Raw genomic sequence first — 23,377 nt, forward strand, 5'->3', positions numbered from 1 at the left:
CTTCACCTGGAACTGAGTCAGTTTCGAGAGCTGAGCAAAATATAGGGGCAGAGGAAGCAGTGGAAAAGGCCCTGGGAGCTGTCTGGGTCTTCAAGCAGACCATTCCTGCCTGGCACCACAGGGATCCATTGGGAGGGCAGCCACAGGAATGGGGGAAAAACACCACATGGAGAAGGAAATCTCCAGCTGAACTTTGCAACCATTTGAAATGGTCCAGAAGTCTCTTGACCAGAACTGAAGGAAGGGCATGAATACAGTGTGCAGCCTCCACAGGCTGGGGAAGAACCAACCTCTTTTCTTTTGCAGCTGGGAGGGAGGTATCCTGGGGCAAGTTCTCAAGCCCAGTTCACCCATCACCTGGAAACCAACTTGGGGCTGTTAGTGGGGGCATGGTGGGAGTAAGACCAGCCCTTCAGTTTGCAGGGGAGCTGGTTAAGGCCTGTGACTGCCAGCTTTCCCCCGATTCTCCGACAACCTGCATGACACAGAAAAGGCAGCCATAATCCTCCTAGGTACACAACTCCATTGAACTTGGAAGCTCATCCCCATTCCCCAAAGCAGCCACAGCAAGATCAATCCAAGGAGAGTCTGAGCTCAGACATGCCCAGCCCTGCCCCCACCTGATGGGTCCTTCCCTACCCACCCTGGTAGCTGAAGACAAAGGGGATATAATCTTGGGAGTTCTAGGGCCCCACCCACCTCTCCATATTACTACAGCCTATGCTGTCTGGAAAGTGCCACCTCCGGGCAGAAGGCCAACCAGCACAAAAATAGAGCATTAAACCATCAAAGCTAATAATGCTGACAGAATCCATTTCATCACAGACTCTATGCAGACAACCCCAGTACCAGCCTGGAGCTAGGTGGACTTGCTGGGTGGCTAGACCCAGAAGAGACATCAATCACTGCAGTTTGGCTCACAGGAAGCCACATCCATAGAAAAGCAGGGAGAGTACTACATCAAGGGAACTCCCTGTGGGAGAAAATAATCTGGACAACAGCCTTCAGCCCTAGACCTTCCCTCTGACAGAGCCTACCTAAATGAGAAGGAACCAGAAAACCAACTCTGGTAACATGACAAGACAAGGCTCTATAAGACCCCTGAAAATCACACTAGTTCACCAGCAATGGATCCAAACTGAGAAGAAATCCCTGATTTACCCGAAAAAGAGTTCAGGAGGTTAGTTACTAAGCTAATCAGGGAGGCACCAGAGAAAGGTGAAGCCCAATACAAAGAAATCCAAAAAGCTATACAAGAAGTGAAGGGAGAAATATTCAAGGAAATCACATAAAGATAAAGCAATAAAAACTTCAGGAAACAATGGACACACAGAAATGCAAAATGCTCTGGAAAGTCTCAGCAATAGAATTGAAGAAGTAGAAGAAAGAATTTCAGAGCTCTAAGACAAGGCCTTCAAATTAACCTATTCCAATCATGACACATAAAATAGCATAAGAAAATATGAACAAAGCCTCTAAGAATAATCAGTGTTCCTTAAGAAGAAGAGAAAACAAAGTTTGGAAAATGTATTTGGGGGAATAATTCAGGAAAATTTCCCTGGCCTTGCTAGAGAACTGGATATCCAAACACAAGAAGTGCAAAGAACACCTGGGAAATTCATCAGAAAAATATCATTATCTAGGCACATTGTCATCAGGTTACCTAAAGTTAAGATGAAAGAAATGATGTTAAGAGCTGTGCGACAGAAACGCTAGGTAACCTATAAAGAAAAACCCATCAGATTAACAGGAGATTTCTTAGCAAAAACCCTACAAGCTAGAAGGGATTGGAGCCCTATCTTCAGCCTCCTTAAACAAAACAATTATTAGTCAAGAATTCTGTATCCAGCAAAACTAAGCTATATATAAAGGAAGGATACCATCTTTCTCAGAAAAACAAATGCTGAGAGAATTTGCCAGTACCAAACCACCATTACAAGAATTGCTGAAGAAGCTCTTGAAACAAATTCTGGAAACACATCAAAACAGAATTTTAAAGCATAAATCACACAGGACTTAGAAAACAAAAATACAAGTTAAAAAACAAAAGCAAAAAAACAAAAATAAAACCCATGTATGCAAGCAACATATAGTATGATGAATGCAACAGTACCTCACATCTCAATACTAACATTGACGGTAAATGCCCTAATGCTCCACTTAAAAAAGATACAGAACTGCAGAATTGATAAGAACTCACCAACCAACGCTCCGCTGCCTTCAGGAGACTCACCTGATACATAAGGACTCCCATATAAAGGGGTACAAAAGGTGTTCCATGCAAATGGACACCAAAAGTGAGCAGGGGGAGCCATTATATCAAACAAAACAAACTTTAAAGTAACAGCGTTAAAAGAGACAAAGAGGGACATTATATGATGGTAAAAGATCTTGTCCAACAGGAAAATATCACAATCCTAAACATATATGCACCTAACACTGGAGCCTCCAAATTTATAAAGCAATTACTAATAGACCTAATAAATGCAATAAACAGCAACACAATAATAGTGGGGAACTTCAGTACTCCACTGACAGCACTAGACAAGCCATCAAGACAGAAAGTCAACAAAGAAACAATGGATTTAAACTATGTCTTGGAACAAATGGACATAACAGATCTATACAGAACATTTCATCTAACAACCACAGAATACACATTCTATTCCACAGTGCATGGGACCTTCTCTTAGACTATATGATAGGCCATAAAATGAGCCTCAACAAATTTAAGAAAATTGAAATTATATTCAGCACTTTCTCAGATCACAGTGGAATAAAACTGGAAATCAAATCCAAAAGGAACCTTCAAAACTGTGCAGATACATCAAAATTAAATAACCTGCTCCTGAATGAGCATTGGGTCAAAAACAAAATTAAGACGGAAATTTAAAAATTCTTTGAACTGAATGACAGTAAGAACACAACCTATCAAAACCTCTGGGATACAGCAAAGGCAGTGCTAAGAGGAAAGCTCATAGCCCTAAATGCCTACATCAAAAAGACTGAAAGAGCACAAACTGAGTTTTAAGGTTACATCTCAAGGAACTAGAGAAATGAGAACAAAAAACAAACCCACCAGAAGAAAGGAAATAATCACGATGAGAGCAGAACAAAATGAAATAGAAACAAAAAGAAACAATACAAAAGATAAAACAAAAAGCTAGTTATTTGAAAAGATAAATACAACTGAGAGAACATTAGCAAAATTAACCAAGAAAAGAAGGGAGAAAATCCAAATTACCTCATTAAGAAACAAAGCAGCAGTTATTACAGCTGACACCACTGAAATACAAAAGATTATTCAAGGCTACTATGAACACCTTTATGCATATGAACTAGAAAACCTAGAAGAGATTTTAAATTCCTGGAAAAATACAATCCTTCTGGCTTAAATCAGGAAGATTTAGATACCCTGAACAGACCAATAACAAGCAGGAGATTGAAATGGTGATTTAAAAATTACCAAGAAAAAAGTCTAGGAAAATATCACAGATGGATTCACAGCAGAATTCTACCAGACATTCAAAGAATAATTGGTACCAATCCTTTTGATGCTATTCCACGAGATAAAGAAAGAACCCTCCCTAATTTATTCTATGCAGCCAGCATCGCCCTAATACCAAACCCAGGAAAGGACATAATCATAAAAGAAAGCTACAGACCAATATGCTTGATAAACATAGAGTCTAAAATTCTTAACAAAATACTAGCTAACCAAATCCAACAACATATCCCAAAGATAATCCACCATGATCAAGTAAGTTTCATACAAGGGATGCAGGGATGGTTTAACATATGCAAGTCAATACATGCGATACACCACATAAATAGAATTAAAAACACAAATTATATGATCACCTCAAATGATGCAGAAAAAGCATTCGACAAAATCATCATCTCTTTATGATTAAAACTCTCAGCAAAAGCAGCATACAGGACACAGACCTCAATGTAATAAAAGCCATCTATGACAAACCCACAGCCAACATACTACTGAATGGGGAAAAGTTGAAAGTGTTCCCTCTGAGAACTGGAACAAGGCAAGGATGCCCACTTTCACAACTCCTCTTCAACACAGTACTGGAAGTCCCAGCCAGAGGAATTAGACAGGAGAAAGAAATAAAGAGCATCTAAATCGGTAAAGAGGAAGTAAAACTGTCACTGCTTGCTGACGATATGACTGTTTCCCTTGAAAACCCTAGAGACTCCTCCAGAAAGCTCTTAGAACTAAGAAAAGTATTCAGCAAAATTTCTGGATACAAGATTAATGTACACAAATCAGTAGCTCTGCTATACACCAACAGTGACCAAGCTGAGAATCAAATTAAAAAAAAAAAGCCTCTTTTATAATAACTGCCAAAAAATAAAAATAAAATACACTTAGGAATATACTTAACCAAGAAGTCAAAAGACCCCTACAAGGAAAACTACAAAACTCTGTGAAAGAAATCATAGATGGATGACACAAACAAATGAAAACACTTTCCATGCTGCTGGATGGGTAGAATCAATATTGTGAAAATGGCCATACTGCCAAAAGCAATCTGCAAATTCAATGCAATCCCCGTCAAAATACCACTATCATTCTTCACAAAATTAGAAAAAACAATTCTAAAATTCATATGGAATGAAAGAGCTTATATAGCCAAAGCAAGACTAAACAAAAAGAGCAAATCTGGAGGCATCAAACGACTTGATTTCAAACAATATTATAATGCCATAATCAACAAAACAGCATGGTACTGGTATAAAAATGGGCACATAGACCAATGGAACAGAGTAGAGAGCCCAGAAATATACCAGAATACTTATAGCCAGATGATCTTTGACAAGGCAAGCAAAAACATAAAGTGGGAAACGGACATCTTATTTAACAAATGGTGCTGTGATAATTGGCAAGCCACATGTGGGAGAATGAAACTGAATCCTCATCTCTCACCTTATATACAAATAAACTCAAGTGGATTAAGGACTTAAATCTAAGACCTGAAACTGTAAAAATTCTAGAAGATAACATTGGAAAAACCCCTCTAGACACTGGCTCAGATTTCATGACCAAGAACCCAAAAGCAAATTCAATAAAAACAAAGATAAATAGTTGAGACTTAATTAAACTGAAGAGCTTTTGCATGGCAAAAGGATTAGTCAGCAGAATAAACAGACAACCACAGAGTGGTAGAAAATCTTCACAATCTATACATCTGACAAAGGACTAATATCCAGAATCTACAACAAACTCAAATCAGTAAGAAAAAAAAAATCCCATCAAAAAGTAGATTAACAACATGAATAGATAGTACTCAAAAGAAGATATATAAATGGCCGAGAAACATATGAAAAAATGCTCAACATTGGAACAAGACAAGGATGCCCTCTCTTACCACTCCCATTCACCATAGCATTGGAAGTTCTGGCCAGGACAGTCAGGTAGGAAAAAGAAATAAAGAGTATTCAATTGGGAAAAGAGGAAGTCAAGTTGTCTCTTTCCTGATGACATGATTGTATATTTAGAAGACCCCATCATCTCAGCCCACTATCTCCTTAAACTGATAAGAAACTTAGGCAGTCTCAGGATACAAAATCAATGTGCAAAAATTACAAGCATTCCTATATACCAATAATAGACAAACGCCCAAATCGTGAGTGATTCATCCCATTTACAACTGCTACAAAGAGAATAAAATATCTAGGAATACAACTAAAAAGGGATGTGAAGGAACTTTTCAAGGAGAACTACAAACCACTGCTCAAGGAAATAAGAGAGGACACAAATACATGAAAAAACATGCCATGCTCATGTGTAGGACGAATCAATATTGTGAAAATGGCCATACTACCCAAAGTAATTTATACATTCAATGCTATTTCCATCAAGCTACCATTGACTTTCTTCACAGAATTGAAAAAAAAAAAACCAAACCATACGGAACCAAAAAAGAGCCCACATAGCCAAGCAATCCTAAGGAAAAAAAAAATGCTGAAGGCATCATGCTACCTGACTTCAAACTGTGTTACAAGGCTACAGTAAACAAAATCAAAACAGCATGGTACTAGTACCAAAACAGGGATATAAACCAATGGAGCAGAACAGAAGCCTCAGAAATAACACCACACATCTACAACCAACTGATCTTTGACAAACCTGACAAAAACAAGCAATGGGGAAAGGATTCCCTGTTTAATAAATGGTGTTGGGGAAACTGGCTAGCCATATGCAGAAAACTGAAACTGGACGCCTTCCTTACACCTTATACAAAAATTAACTCATGATGGATTAAAGATTTAAACATAAGACGTAACACCATAAAAACCGTAGAAGAAAATCTAGGCAAAACCATTCAGGACATAGGCATAGGCAAGGACTTCTTGACTAAAACACCAAAGGCAATGGCAACAAAAGCCAAAATAGACAAATGGGATCTAATTAAACTAAAGAGCTTCTGCACAGGAAAAGAAACTATCATTAGAGTGAACTGCCATCCAACAGAATGGGACAAAATTTTTGCAATCTACCCATCTGACAAAGGGCTAACATTCAGAATCTACAAAAACACTTAAATTTATAAGAAAAACACAAACAACTTCATCAAAAAGTGGATAAAGAATGTGAACAGACATTTCTCAAAAGAAGACATTTATGTAGCCAAAAAACATGAAAAAATGCTCATCACCACTGGTCATTAGAGAAATGCAAATTGAAACCACATTGAGATACCATCTCAAGCCAGTTAGAATGGCAAGCATTAAAAAATCTGGAGACAACAGATGCTGGAGAGGATGTGGAGAAATAGGAACACTTTTGGTGGGAGTGCAAATTGTTCAACAATTGTAGAAGACAGTGTGGCAATTCCTCAAGTATCTAGAACTAGAAATACCACTTGACCCAGGAATCCCATTACTGGGTATATATTCAAAGATTTATAAATCATTGTTATAAGGGCACATGCATGCATATGTTTACTGTGACACTGTTCACAAAAGCAAAGACTTGAAACCAACCCAAATGCCCATCAGTGATAGACTGGATAAAGAAAATGTGGCACATATACACCATGGACTACTATGCAGCCATAAAAAAGGATGAGTTCATGTCCTTTGCAGGGACATGAATGAAGCTGAAAACCGTCATTCTCAGCCAACTGACACAAGAACAGAAAACCAAGCACTGCATGTTCTCACTCATAAGTGGGTGTTGAACAATGAGAAAACATGGACACAGGGAGGGGAATATCACACACTGGGGTCTGTCAGGGGGCAGGGGACTAGGGGAAGGGTAGAAAGGGTTGGGGGCTTAGAGGAGGTATAGCATTAGGAGAAATACCTAATGTAGATGTGCAGCAAACCACCGTGGCACGTGTCTACCTATGTAGCAAACATGCACATTCTGCACATGTATGAAGGAAGGAGGGAAGGAGGGAGGGAGGGAAGGAAGGAAAGAAAGGAAGGTCAACATCACCAATGAACAGGGAATTGCAATTCAAAACTGCAATGCAATACTACCTTCTGCAAGAATGGCCATAATCAAAAAATCAAAAACAGTGATGGTGGCATGTATGCCATGAACAGGGGACACTTCTACACTTCTGGTGGGAACGTAAACTAGTACAATTACTATGGAAAACAGTGTAAAGATTCCTTAAAAAGCTAAAAGTAGAACTACCTTTTGATCCAGCAATCACACTACTGGGTATCAACCCAGAGGAAAATAAGTCATTATACGATAAAGATACTTGCACACCCATGTTTACAGCAGCACAATTCACAACTGCATAATCAAGGAACCAACCCAAATGTCCAGCAATCAACAAGTGGATAAAGTAACTGTGGCATATTTATACAATGAAATACTAGTCAGCCATAAAAAGGATTGAATTAACAGTATTTGCAGCAACTTGAATGAGATTGGAGACTATTATTCTAAGTGAAGGAACTCCAGAATGGAAAACCAAACATCTTATGTGTTCACTGGAAGGTGGGAGCTAATCATAAGAATGGTACACTGGTCTTTGGGGACTCGGGGTGGGGAAGGCTGGGAGAGGGGTGAGGAATAAAAGACTGCAAATAGGGTGCAGTGTATACTGCTTGTGTGATGGGTACACCAGAATCTCACAAATCACCACTAAAGAAGTTACTCTTGTAATCAAATACCACCTGTACCCCTATAACTTACATAAAAAAAATGGGTATAAAGCACCAGGAAAAAATATATAAAAATTTATTTATAAAAAATAAAACCTTTGAGAGAAAAAAGTCATAAATTTGAATAATGGTACTTATGAGTAGACTGCCTTGTGCCTAGTATGCTTATATATGTCCATTGGTTCACTTCTATCCATCCTCTCACTGAACAAGGTAGGAGAGAGATACATACATACTTTTTGTTTTGTTTTGTTTTTTGAGACAGGGTCTCACTCTGTTGCCTATGCTGAAGTGAAGTGGTGCAATCTCGGCTCATTGTAGCCTCAACCTCCTGGGCTCAAGTGATCCTCTTACCTTAGCCTCTAGGTGGCTAGGACAACAGGCATGCTACCACTGCCAGCTAATTTCTGTATTTTTTGTAGAGATGAGTTTTCACCATGTTGTCCAGGCTGGTCTTGAACTCCTGAGCTCAAGTGAGTCACCCACCTTGGCATACATACTTCTGGATAATTTTATTTAAAATAATTTTCTTGAGGGAATGAAAAAATTTAGCTAGAAATTAAAATATCTATTCAGCAAAATCATTTGGGTTGCCTTTTATACCACTTTACTTTTAAGACATAAGCAATATCTTATGTGTGCCATGCTAATTTTCCCACTTCTTTGAATATTTGCTGAGTTATACATTATTTTTTTGTAAAGTTTTTCTTAGGGTTCTAATACTCAGTGCCAAACTCTTTATAAGTTTAAAATCAAGATTACTTAGGGTCTACCTTTTAAAACAGAAGCATGCCAAAAAAAAAAAAAAAAGGGATTCCATCCCAGAATGTCCAGAACAATAAAGGCTGCAGAGAAACTACATGAAGTGAGGCGTTAAGAGAAGCTATTTCAGGCCCTTTAACTTGAGGGCAGATCATATGCATTCAAACTAAAAGATTTTTTTCAGGTGTAGAGATTTTTAACAGTAGAAGCTGATGATCAATGTAGGGGAAAAAGAGCATGCTTTATCACCTTTTTTGGACCAGACGAATTCGACCTTTCATTTTTCATGAAGTCTTTAAATAAATGCATATATTCCATTTTTCTCTTCCACATCCCCTAACAATTATTTTGATTTCCATGATTTAAGTTGCTTTCTGAAAAGCTTTTATGAAGAGTTGAGAAGAACTGGGAACCATACTGTTCAATGAGTGATAGAAATATTCATAGGCCATGTACAACATAATAAAAGAAAATTGATCTGTTCACTTAAAAAATATAACCCCATTCCTTTTTTCTGGTCATTAAGCATCAGTATTGTGGCTGTCTATATTTGAGGGCTTTTGGTCCCTCATCAAATAGAACACAATTTCTCTAGGCAAGGCATGGCATCTTCTACCACTTTTTGATACAGTATCATCTATAATATTGAAAGTGCAAAAGTCCATTTGTAATACACTTTAATATATTAAAGAAGTATTTGATAGATAAGATACAAACATTACTTATTCTTAGTTTGAAATGCCTAAAATAGAACATGTACACTCATGTCAACAATATTATTTGAGACAAAGTCTTGCTCTGTTGTCCAGGCAAAAGAGCACCATCTTGGCTCACTGCAACCTCACCCTCCCAGGTTCAAGCAATTCTCATGCCTCAGCCTCCCAAGTAGCTGGGATTACAGGCATGTGCCACCAGGCCTGGCTATTTTTTATATTTTTAATAGAGACTGGGTTTCACCATGTTGGCCAGGCTGGTCTTGAATTCCTGACCTCAGGTGATCCGCCCCTACCTCAGCTTACCAAACTACTGGGATTACAGGCATGAGCCACTGTGCCTGGCCAACAAGATATTAATCTTAAGATATGTATTGTGACTAAGGAGGTTACCATCAGAGTAGGCAAGCATTCGTCTTATCTAAATTTGCCTCAGGGTTCCTTAGCTTTGGGTGCAGAGAAGCAGTCAATGTGAGTGAACTGGAGAAATTAAAGTGAAATGAGAGCTAGGGAGAAAAGATAGATATTGACTGTGAAGGCAGATTTAGGGAAGTGGGTCAAGAAACGGTGAACAGAGTAGATTAAAAAGAAATGGAGTACCGCAGAGGGTAGACAGGCTCGGAATGGTGAAGCTATGGCTCAGAGGAATTTTTAAGACCAATCTGAGTGTATTTTTACATGAAGAGAATATGGATAATCACTGTATACCTTGTTCAGGCTTTATGGAAGACACAGGATTTCATATATATTCATTGGCTACATTTCTAGGGTCACAATACAACCTAGGGAACATTTTAGTTAAGTCTCCATAAGACGTAGATAGAAATGTTGCATGCAATGATATGTCATGATTTTGAATATGAAGTTAAATGACTGAAAATACTATCTCAGAAGTTCCTATTAATTTGAATTAAATAATTAATACCTAAAATATTTAAATATATACTCACCCAACAGACAGGAAAGGTTCCTTTGATTCAAGTCTATGAAAAAATATGAAAATTTTCTTTTAATATAACAATTTGCTATATATTAAAAATTGCTTTTACATGAACCTGATAGAATTATTATACTTGTTTGGATGAAAATATAGTTTAGCACCAGTAAAAAAAGCTATGAATAATATATTAAGACCTAATCTGGACTAAGTGAATTTGCAGCTGGATTAATGCAGAAACTAAATAAAATGAGAGAGTCTTGAAATGAGGACGTAGCATTTAAGTGCTAGGTTAAGATGATTATGTTATTAGTCTAATTCTGATTTGCACTCTCTGTCTCTACTCATTTTCTTTATTCCTGGTAATTTTTAGAAGTTTTTATACATCTGTTTGTGATTGTTGTAATAGTGAAATAAATTGTAATGTACGTGTTACATGTTGGCTGAATAACTGATTTATTCAGAACACAGAAGCAGCGTACCATATATAGTTATTTATTGGTCTTAACACCCCTTGGGGTGGGGATAGTGTCAGGTCACAGATTTGGGTCATTCTGCCTCCTTTGTGTCTTCTAAAAACTGGGTATTGGCCGGGCGCAATGGCTCAAGCCTGTAATCCCAGCACTTTGGGAGGCCGAGGCGGGTGGATCACGAGGTCAAGAGATTGAGACCGTCCTGGTCAACATAGTGAAACCCCGTTTCTACTAAAAATACAAAAAATTAGCTGGGCATGGTGGCGCGTGCCTGTAATCCCAGCTACTCAGGAGGCTGGGGCAGGAGAATTGCCTGAACCCAGGAGGCGGAGGTTGCGGTGAGCCGAGATCATGCCATTGCACTCCAGCCTGGGTAACAAGAGCGAAACTCTGTCTCAAAAACAAAACAAAACAAAACAATACTGGGTATTTTCTGTACCTCAGTATCTCAAAGGGAAAGTCTAATCTTGAGGGTTGTAGTTCACTTGAGAAAGCCACTTTAAAACATACTCTGTGCCTTTTTTTTTTCTCAGTATAAAATGGGGTAGGCTTACTTCCAGCTACTTTGCTGATTTCATAAATTAGCTTTCCATTTTTTAAAATAAAATGTAAGTGAATCAGGAAAGAATCCACTTGTAAATAGTTCCTAGTTAATAATTAAGGAAATCTGTCAGTAAATGTATTTTGGCCACACTAGTTTCATTACAGGTGTCTTTTGAAACAATTAAGGGTTAAATGTAGGCAAATTGAAGATACTTTTAACTAAATTCTGGTGTTTAAGATTTTTAAAAAGCACAATTGAAACGACTATCTTAGAATTAGGCTAAAAATTTGTTTTTATAAATATGAGTCTAAACAGTGAAGCAATAATTACTATTTTGTCTCTATTTCATTCTGTGTATTTAAAAAAATTGCTTATGAGAAATATGACTTGGTGTATTTATAGGCAGAGCTGACATGCATCTCTGCCACATATCATACTGCTTTGAGTGAATAATAATAATAGCAGGAAAGGGCCTTTTTTAGGGAGCAAATGCCTTAGCAATCCCTTTGGACAGCTCTAGGTAGGGTAGAAACAGATAAAACCAATAGCTGGTGCTAAGAGTTTAGAGAGGTTTATTTACGTCACCTTTTCTTTTCTGAATTCTGGTATTATTCACATCTCGAACTGTAGGTACATTAATTGACCTACAGTGTTTGTTTTTCTCATACATTTGTGATCTACATAAGCAAACAGAACAAGGGAGGGAAAAGCTGAAGATAAGTAATGAAAAATGTTTGGATGTATTTGCTTTATAAGACATGACCAGTGCCAAGTGATCAAAAGAAAATTACTTTGAAGAAATGAGGGGGATTCTACATAATATGATGCAGGAGATTGTTCACATATTAGACCATCAGCACCATAATGATACTACTTTATTTTCCATCTGATAATACTTGTAATAAAAAGAGCATGTGGGCATTAATGGGATCCCTTCTCTCTGTATTTGCCAATAATTTCAGCCTAACATTTATCAGATGGTAGTGCATGTATGTGATTTGCTTGTGTGAAGTGCTACCCTCCAGCCTCCTATGTTCCCCATTTTCTGCACACTGCATTATCCTCCTTGTCTCTCACTGCCGTGTGAATAATATAATGGGAATATTTTAAAACATTTTATATCTTTCTCTTCTCTCTTTTTCAGCCTCCATGTCTCATTACTTAGCAAGTCCCATCAATTTTTCCTTTGGGACTCTCATGACCCCCTCTCTGCATTCAATTTCCAGGCTGCTTTTCACTAGTTACCCTAGCCTAGCTAGTGTCTCCAAAATTCTTTATTCAAAGTCACTTCAACTTTACACACTGCTCTCACACTAAGCTTCCATCAATGCTGCCACTCACTCCCTTTGGGCAAATACTGCATTGCACCACTTTAGAGTGGCATGAGCAACCTGAATAAAAGTAAAGGCCATCACTTTTGATTTTCCCTCTGCAGTTATCAAAATGCTTAGTTCTGAATTTGTTTGAAGTAGTAGTTATTGATTTCTCTCTCTCTTTTTTGAAGGTTTCAGACAAGCAGCCATTGGATTACAGCATACAGGGACATATGTTGTCCTACTGCCCCCTGTGGTTAATATGATTAGTCTGACTTGTTAGTTATTAATAGTTGTCCCCTTCTCCTACCACTTTAAGCCCACTTCAACCAACTCATTCCAAATGCTCAAGAGAAGACTTTAGAAAAAAATTCAAAGTTTTCAAAATAATGTTGGATTGAAAATTCTGACTGATGTTCTATAAACCAGGAGTTTGCAAACTCTGGGCAAATCCTGCTCACCCTCTGATTGTGTATAGCCCCAAGCTAAGAATGATTTTTACATTTTAAAGAAGCTGGAAAATATCAAAAGAAGAAGAGTAATATTTGTGACACATGAAAATTACATGAAATTCCAACTTCGGTGTCCATAAATAAAGCTTACTGAAACAGAGCCCTGTGACTTCATTTACATATTGTTTAAGGCTGCTTTTGTGCTATGGCAATGAATTGAGCAGTTGTGCCAGAAACTGCATGTCTAAAATCCTAAAATATTTACTACATGGTCTTTACAGAAAAAGTATGCCAATGTGTGAGATACAGTTATTTTGTTGGAAGGAATTGGAAACAACCTTGTAAAATAGGCTTTCTTTACTTTCAATACATATCAAGGTATTTTTTTCCCAGATTTAGAAATTCAGAATAACTTGAATTTTTTTCTCTACATCACCATTTCAACCACTGATCCTACTGACATATTCACCTAAAATATTGCTTTTATGTCACCACTTTTCTTGATGATCTCATTAACCATAAGATGGTACCCAAATTTTAAGCTCTTCACAAACATGCCCAAACCAGTTTTCCATGTTATTCTTTACTGCTTCTCTAACACTTCATTCCAGAAAAACTAAATACTGTCCAGACACATCTGATTTGGCTCTGCTTTGGTACACTTAGCATTCATTATATTTCTACACAAGAATGCTGTTTTCCCCCATGCATGATCTATTTATCATTTAACTTTATCTCAGTGTAACTCCCTTCTTAAAGTTGATCCTGATACCTTTGTTTTATAGGGACATGCCCATCTCTGAGGTATCATCATCACTATGACATATTCTCTGAACAATATTATTCAATTAACTGGTACTGTTTACAATAGCAAATACCTGGAACCAACCCAAATGCCCATCAATGATAGACTAGACAAAGAAAATGTGGCACATATACACCATGGAACTATGCAGCCATAAAAAAAGATGAGTTCCTGTCCTTTGTAGGGACATGGATGCATCTGGAAGCCATCATTCTCAGCAAAGTGACACAAGAACAGAAAACCAAACACCGCATATTCTTACTCATAGGCAGGTGTTGAACAATGAGAACACATGGGCACAGGGAGGGGAACATCACCTACTGGGGTCTGTTGAGAGGTGGGAGAGTAGGGGAAGGACAGCTAGGGGAAGGGAGGTTGGGGAGGGATAACACTGGGAGAAATGCCTGATGTAGGTGACGGGGGCTGTAGACAGTAAACCACCGTGGCATGTGTTTACCTATGCAACATTCCTGCAAGATCTACACATGTACCCCAGAACTTAAAGTATAATAAAAAATAATTTTTATATTCATTATCTGAATATTTTGGATCTCTTGGGTTAAGAAAATATATCAAAATTAAACAAAACTGAACCTAGAGTCTCATAAGACTGGTAAGAATATTAAACCTGTACTGTGCTTAGACAAGAGACTTCCAACAGTTCTGTGTTAAGCCTCCTGATGGGTCTAGAGGGGAGAGGGAGAGTGTTGCTGATGGTTCATAAACTGAACTGAAAGAAAAGATTATTGGTCATTGGTTCCTCCAAGCCATAGATGATAAGTCTAAGGTACTGGGACTCCCAATCGTCTTCTGTGGTGAAATAGAGCAGGAAATTTTGGTGACGTGCCACCATCAGGCCATTCTACCCTGTGTCTTATCCTCAAAATGATGACACACTGCAGAGCAGAGACAAGTGGCTCGTGTTGAATGATGTTCTGCTTTGAAACCAACTGCTCAGTTGTGGTTCATTACATTGAGGCAGCTTCCCTAGACTTGGAATGATTCAGGGACTCTGAATAACCTCATTTATCTCAATTACATAGCAAACATCATACCCGACTCAATAAGTTTGGGAGAAGATTATGAGATTTTGTATTCAAAACATCTAGCACAGTTCTTGGCAGAGTGGATCCTGATGGTCAAGACTATACCAAAGACAGGTTGTTAACTCTGAAGTCTGAAACTGCTTGGAATTTATGAATAGATCATTTTAGTAGTGTTGGCTAACTGATTGCTTGTTATTTATGGAATAAAATAGCATGATATTTTACAAATAATATACTTCTTAAGGATTATAGAAATCTTATTTTGATATTTAAAATTTAGTCTATATATCTCATCCTTAACTATTTGTAATCTAAATACATCCATATGACATTTTAATCATTCCAAGACATTCTGATTTAATAAAGACTGGATGAAGAAAATGTGGCACATATATACCATGGAATACTATGCAACCATAAAAAAAGGATGAATTCATGTCCTTTGCAAGGACATGGATAAAGCTGGAAACCATTATACTCAGCAAACTATCACAAAAACAAAAAACCAAACACCACATGTTCTTACTCATAAGTGGGTATTGAACAATGAGAACACATGGACACAGGGAGGGGAACATCACACACCAGAGCCTGTCAGGGGGTAGGGGCTAGGGGAGCAATAGTAGGGGGCCGGGGGGATAAGGGAGGAATAGCATTAGAAGAAACACCTAATGTAGATGACAGGTTGATGGATGTAGCAAACCACTATAGCGCAGGTATATCTATGTACCAAACCTACACGTTCTGCACATGTACCCCAGAACTTAAAGTATAATTTCAGAAATTTTTAGAAAAGATTTTTGTCAAATCATTAAATGGGAGCAAAAGATGATGACTGATCAAAGATAAGCACTTGTAAGTGATTCTTAGGTATCTTCTTACAGAATATTTTGCATATTAAAATATAACAATTCTATCAGTATTCTTAAAAATTCATTTATTTCCTAAAGATTTAATAAAAAGTATTCATTATGTAATAGGAACAGGATATTCCTGGATAACTGTAGGTGAGTTCTCTGAGATCCACTGAAGATCAGAATCTGTCTGCAGTACTTATTCTCTTAGTTATTCTCATTCCCTAGCCTGAAAACAAAACAAAACAATTCCAGGCTTCTGTACGGGCTGGCCGGGGCCAAGATGCCTAGGAGACACATTCTTAGGGTCTTGTTGTGGAGAGCAAAAGATTTATTAGGAAGAGGCTTCCTTGGAGGATAGCATGGGAAGAAGTACTGTTTGGTTTGTACAGGCACTGACCACCTCACCTTCATCTGCACAAAGAGGTCTGAGTACACTGTTGGTCAGCTTCTTTGGTTGAATGAAAGAACAAGATATTGGCGGGGTATGGTGGCTCACGCCTATAATTCCAACACTTTGGGAGGCCGAGGAGGGTGGATCACAAGGTGAGGAGGGTGGATTATGAGGTCAGGAGATTAAGACCATTCTGGCGAACATGGTGAAATCCCATCTCTACTAAAAATACAAAAATTAACTTGGTGTAGTGGTGCACACCTGTAGTCCCAGCTACCCAGGAGGCTGAGGCAGGAGGATAGCTTGAACCGGGAGGCAGAGGCTGCAGTGAGCCGAGATCATGCCATCAGACTCCAGCCTGGTGACAGAGCAAGACACTGTCTCAAAAAAAAAAAAAAAAAAGTCTAAGATAGTGTTGGATACTGACCAAAAGCACGTACTCACAGTGGACTCTCATGTTAGCCATATCCCTTCTCCAGCTGTGACTATCTACAAGGGTGTAGTGTTGTGATGAATACACAAGGATTATCTCAAATGCAGCCATTTGTGCTGTCCTATCAGCATTGAAAAATCGGTGGCCAAGTGGGGCTTTGGGTGATACTGTGATGGAATAGTCTGAGGTGGCTGAAAGTGGGAATAATCATTCCTTTACAAGCTTGTGAGCTCTAAAGTTGAGAGGTCAAATCAGTTTTAATTTTAATGTCAACTCTGACTAATTGATGATAGCTGCTGGGAACATTACATTGACACGAATTCTAAAGCCTACTTAGGCATCAGGGTTTAAGGGGCTGTAATTAAACATGTCAGGCACAGGAATAAGAAAAAGGAAAAACACTATGTCCCTGTATGTATTTACCAACTTGTGTTAACAGAAGGTATAGAAATTTGCTCAAGGCTACAAAAGTAATGAACAGGTATAAAACCCACAGCAGAACTTAGATTTCCAGCCATATAGTCCATAAGCCAATGTGTACAAATAATAATGTATATTTACATGTGTGACAGCCAAGGTTTAGAATTTGATGCACTATTTGAAGAATTTTTACATATTTAATCCTCATAACTTTCCTGTGAAGTTGATATCATTATGATTTCTATTTTATATATGACAAAACGGAGATAGAAAGGAATCAATAAACTTTCCCAGGCTCTTAAAGCTAGAAAGTCATAGAGCAGGGTAGTAACTCCGGCAGTTTGATTAAGATATTGAATCTTAATAGTTTAGTGATATTTGTACTATTTTCTTATATGTTATTTGTTGATCATTAGAAGAACATCGTATTTACTTACAAAGTTGAGCCAGGCTCCTTCAGTCCTATGGAATTTTCCTATATAGAACCAATTTCTCTGGAACAAAATGCAGCTTTCCCCTCTGTTTCCTGTAATACCTTTTTCAAAGGCTTTCATGCTCAACTGAAATCTCTGCTTAGGGTTATCATCAAGCCCCTTGGTAAGTTTCATTTGCAGTTACCACCATCTGGGCTGCTATCTTCAGGGACAGGTTAATGGATGACTGTGGTATCAACCAAGAATCTCTGTGGCAGTTCTGACATTGAGACTCATGACTTTTGCCATATTGGAAATTGAAGCTGCAGGGCTCATCTCCCTCAGACAGGCTGTAATATTCTTTCATAATTCTACTGGGAGGAATGAACTATAGCAAGAGGAATGGAGGTGAAGGATAAAGAACCTCCTGGCCATAAAGATCATTAACCACTGGCAGTTTCTCCTGGGAGAACTGAAATGCTCCAACAGCTTCAGGGGCAGCAGTGGGGATGGTGCTGGTAGATATTTGGCCAGGTCAAAGTATGGGGTCTCATCTTTTCTCCAGTATGATTCCAGGATTAACCTTACTGCCCCTCACATTGGAAGGGAGTGCACACAACTCTGCAGATATTTCTATTAAATTAAGAAAAATGATTTTCTGAAAAGAAATACTTTCAAACTTAATTATTTTCATTTAGCAATATTTGCTCATCTCAGTTCCAGACTTGTAAAGGGAAGTAAATATAAGAAAAACTAGCAAGTGGCTGCTCAGCTGTCTCTTTCAATTGTCTTAGTTGCTTGCTAATGGCTGTTAAATCCTACAGAGAAACTGTGCCTTCTGCCAAGAGTGCAGCCTGGGGAAGGAGGTAATCAGTCAGAGTTATCCAGTTTCATATATTCATCCTGAGTACTGCCCTTTGCAGAATGCTGATACCATTTATCTTTTTCTTTACTTTCAGATGAAGATGTAAGAGTCAATACTGTGCAATTTTTTTATTGCCAGTTGTAATAAGTTGTGTGGAGGGTAAAATGGTGCTAAATGACATAATCTATGTATTTTCAAGGTCCTGGCCTTGTAGGTTGGGAGGAGCAGTTGACATGTGTCCTTCCGCGTCTCTCCCTGCTGCCCATTCATTCCATTCTCTTCACTGTGCCCCACACTCTCATACCCTCCAGGTCCCAGCTTCAGCCTCACCATCTCTGATTCTTTCTCTCAATAGAACATTTGAAACTCATTCAGACCAAGTTGTAGCTAATGTCTGATATAGGCAACAACTCATTTTTGCGTATGTTTTACTTAGCTGTGTTTCTTCCTTCTTCCCAGTAACATACTCGTTTTTCTGGTTAATTTCTTGTCTGAGTTTTTGTCTCAGTAACCTCAGCTTCCCCACCCTCCCTTGACCCTTGTTTTCTGAAGGAATTAAATCCTGGCACTTAATTTTAGAATGTGATTATTTTAACTGCTACATGTTGACAAAATTGTGTGATACCGATCACCCATCTGGATTATTCAATATGATCTACTCCTATATTGTGTTGGAAGCTCCAAGTGACTAGCAAGGCTGCATCTTGGCTTCACGTTAGAGTCCCTCCCACTCTGCAGCTGTAGCTGGGATGCTCTCTGAGATAATTGTGCAGGACCAAGCCATAGCCCCAAACCGGATGGATTCAAAGTCTTGTTTGTTTTTGTCAATGTCTTAAATAGTCTCTACAATGCTAAGTTCAATGGTGAATTATTAGTTAACATGAACTTTGAAGAGCAGTTGATCCAACTGATTATTTATTATTGAAACATTTTCTTCCTTGAGTTTCATATAACTCAGCCTAACTACCTCACTAGTTGTTTCTTCCCAGTCACCTTTGCTGGTTCTTGTCTTCAGGTTTGAGAGTGTTCTAGAGCTCAGTCCTTGGAATTCTTCTCTTGTCTATCTTTCCTTATCTCTCTTCTGTTCTCACCCAGTTTGGGGCTTGGAATACCATTTATATACTGATGACTCCCAAATATGCACAGCCAGTCCAGATCTCTCCCCTGAACTCCAGATTAGACATTCAATTGCGTATGTGACATCTTTACTCACCACCTACATTGGCCTGTTCTAACTTCTGTGAGTCTTCCCCATTCCACTTAACTGCAACTTCATATGTCCAGCTGCCTGGTCTAAAAACCTCGGAGACATCTCTGGTAGACAGTCTGGCTATCATCAGTTTCTTCCTCCCACCCATCAAGAGATGGGGTCTATGTCCTTGTGACTTGCTCTTATAAAAAGAATGTGATGTGGCAGATGGGACATTCTGGAACTTGCAATCCAGGTTTGAAGAGGATAAGCAACTTCTTCCTCCCTCTTGGAAGTCAGTCACCATGTACAAACTCTAACTGCTTTGGGACCATCATAACGTGATAAACCTAAACTGACCACAGGGAGAGACCATGTGGAGAAAGAGGCTTAGCCACCACAGCTGTTCCTGCCAACCTCAGCTTCCAAACTTACCTGCTATCGATATGGACAGGAGACAAGGAAATACTGGGTAGAAGAGGGCGGTTCCCCAGAAAAGTCCCCACCCTTAAGCATGGAAACATGTGGCCCTAAATGAGAAAAGGGATTTCTGTTTTTGCACCCAAGTTGCCTTTTGGCCTGCCATGCCTCCTTATCCTATACTCATATAAATGCCAAACTACCAGCTCCAGGAGGAGATGAGAGGACAAACAGAAGAGCAGAAGAACTGCAGAACAGTGTGGCAGAGAGAAGAGAAGGGGCGTCCATATTCCAAGAGGAGTTTGGCTGGAGACAGTTGGAGAGGAGATTGGCCACTGGATGGCCAATTCCAGGGGAAGATCATCTTTCCACTCCATTTTCCTTCCATGTCCCCATCCATCCTGTGGAGAGCCACTTCCATGCCTCAATAAAATCCTACATTCATCCTTCAAATCTATGTGTGACCTGATTTTTCCTGGCTGCTGGACAAGGACCCAGGTACCTTAAGCTGTCTGCAGATGGCAAGGCTAAGGGAGTGCACTGTAACACATGCCCACTTGGGCTTCTGGAGTCTCAGGCTCCCTTCCCTGGATGCTGGCATGGGGCTGGAGCCCAGGGGTGCTTGCTTTGGCTTCTGCACCTGCCTGTTTGCATGCTCCCCCTCCCGTAAGGGGTTTCAGCACACAGGCACATGGCTGAACAGACAAAAGGAGACACACCGTCACACATCCTGCAAGGGGGACCAGGGAACTCTCCTGTTTTGCTTTGTAAGTGCCAAAGCAATCTGGGACACACAGAGTAGAACTGTTTGACTGAACTCAGTCTGGATCACTGAATATGACAAAAAAGTTTTTTTGTTTGTTTGTTTGTTTGTTTGTTTTTTTAGAGCTAGTTAATCTTGCTACCCAGCAGCAGATAATGTGTTTATCATCTTTTCTCACAGTCCACTTCCAATCTGTTAATAATCTTGTTGGCAATACCTTAAAATTTAATCAGTAACATAACTATTTTTATTTGACATCTCAGTTGCTACTGCTTAACCACATCACCATCTCCTGCCTGGTTTCCCACATTCTATCCTCACTCTCCACAATCTATTGTCAACATACAGCTAATGTGACTTTTCAGAATTTAAGTTCTGTCATGGTACTCTTCTGCTTAAAAACTTCCAAAGGCTCTTCATTTTACTCAGAGTAAAACACAAAGTACTTCAAAGGCCTGTGAAGCTTTACATCATTTGGTGCCTCCATTTACATTTCTGCCATTTTCCTCTCATTTCCTCTTGGCCCCAAGATTTGTTTGAGATTGCTCTAGAAACACTGGCCTCCTTGCTTTTTAAAACACATGGGTTTGCATCTGCTTTAGGGCCTTTGCTAGCAACTCCCTCTACCTAGAATGCTTTCTTCGGGCATCACTCTGCCTGCTCATCACTTCCTTCACGGCTGCTCAAATATCACGTTCTCAGCTGAGCCTTCATTGATTACCATATAAAAAAATCTCAGTGCTTGTTATCTTCCTACTTCCAAATGCTTCTAGCTTAATTTTTTCCCCCCTAACATCTATTACCTTCTAATTTATAATTATTTTGCTTTTGTTTATCTTTAGTTAGCTCAAACTTGAAGGCAAGGTCAGAGATTTTTGTCTACTTTGTGATAAATTAAATTTAGCCTAAAGCTGCCTCTTTATATATTTTAAGTTCAGCATAAATGTTTCTCAGTACATAGTGAACTATAACCTACATGAAATTGTAAACAGACCATAGCTTACTCTTGTGCCAATCACCAAGTTATGGCCAATCAAAGGTGGTCACCTGTTAAACTGTGTTCAAACAAGGGAGACATGGAGCTATAACCAATCCCGCTGCTTCTGGACCTCACTTTCATTTTCTGTATACAACTTTCTCTTTTCTGTACATGTATCTTCTTCCACAATGTAACTATGCTGGAATCTCTGAATGTACCCTGGCTTGGGATGCTGCCCAATTTGCAAATCGTTCTTTGCTCAATTAAATTCTTTTAAATGTAATTCAGCTAAAGATTTTCTTGTAGCATTAACTGGGAAATCCTCAGTACCCAAAAAACTATCCAGTGGATGGTTAATAATTAACTGACGAATAAATGACTACATCCAAAAATTTATGTTTCCTTCGCCACTAGATCCATTAAGAATCTTTGATATAGGTTGAATTTGGTCAGTCTCTGAGAGCAACTTTGTTAATAGAAGCTAAGAGATAAGTCATCCCTCCAAGCTTGAGATCCTGTGATCCACTCCAAATGCTAGGATCAGAAATTCTTCTTCAAGTCTCCATTGTTCCTACAATTACCTTCAGGGCTGACACTATGTGAGGTATTTATTTTGGGTTTCATCTCTCTTGCCACCAGTATGGTTTGTCTCTAAAATTTGTCTGTCTTGGCTCTTAAGTTATAATGGCTGGTGCCCTAGGATCCCTCATGGAGACAAGCTGACTAGGTTGCCCTGCTTTTTTCAATTAGCATTCCAGGACTGGAGCTTTGTCTGGACTTTGTTGTATGACCCAGAAACTTGCAACACACTGACTGGCTCCCTAGATGGCAACTCTCTCCAGTGAGCCTGTCTATTAACTGCCTGTCCACAATGTGTTCACCTACACATAAGGCTAGTCTTTCTTGCTTTTATTTCATCAGCATTACATTTAAAAACTTAATAACTGCTTTTTCAGTTAGAATGGATACCTGATATTACTTCTTTCTTTCATAATATCTTTATTTTTTTAATGCCACATATTGCAACTTTTCTATACTCAGTTTATATTTCTTTTTTTCGTTTTTTTGAGACAGAGTCTCACTCTGTGGCTCTGGCTGGAGTGATTACAGCTCATGTGGCTTCAAAGTGCAAGTGGGCTTAAGTTGTCCTTCTACCTCAGCCTTCAGAGTAACTGCGACTACACGTGTATATGACCATACTCGGCTAATTTTTGTACTTTTTCTAAAGATCGTGTTTCACCATGTTGTCCAGGCCGGTCTCCAACTCCTGGGCTCAAGCGATCTTCCTGCCTTGGCCTCTCAAAGTACTAGGATTATAGGTGTGAACCAGCATACCCCGCCCATATTTTTAATTAGATCATATAATTCTTTTTTAATCCTCTAAACATGAGATTTGCTATACTGAGTTGGAATGATAAAGAGTAAGAAAAAAATGATAAAAAGATAATCTTCCGACAAAT

At 38.8% G+C, this 23,377-nt stretch overlaps 1 protein-coding gene across 19 annotated transcripts in view; it reads right to left on the reverse strand.

Moving 5' to 3' along the window:
• The window catches only part of RALYL (RALY RNA binding protein like), a 768,288-nt gene that overhangs the window by 172,911 nt on the left and 572,000 nt on the right, over positions 1-23,377 (reverse strand). For 11 of the 19 annotated variants that reach the window (XM_074386931.1, XM_074386927.1, XM_039464899.2 and 8 more), the window contains one exon: positions 10,568-10,600. The exons of the other annotated variants lie outside the window; for them this stretch is intronic. In XM_074386931.1, coding sequence (XP_074243032.1) covers positions 10,568-10,600 — 33 coding nt within the window. The remainder of the gene's footprint in view (positions 1-10,567; positions 10,601-23,377) is intronic. 19 annotated transcript variants of the gene reach the window in all.

The sequence above is a fragment of the Saimiri boliviensis genome, chromosome 15 (assembly GCF_048565385.1).
Source record: "Saimiri boliviensis isolate mSaiBol1 chromosome 15, mSaiBol1.pri, whole genome shotgun sequence".
NCBI classification, from domain to species: domain Eukaryota; kingdom Metazoa; phylum Chordata; class Mammalia; order Primates; family Cebidae; genus Saimiri; species Saimiri boliviensis.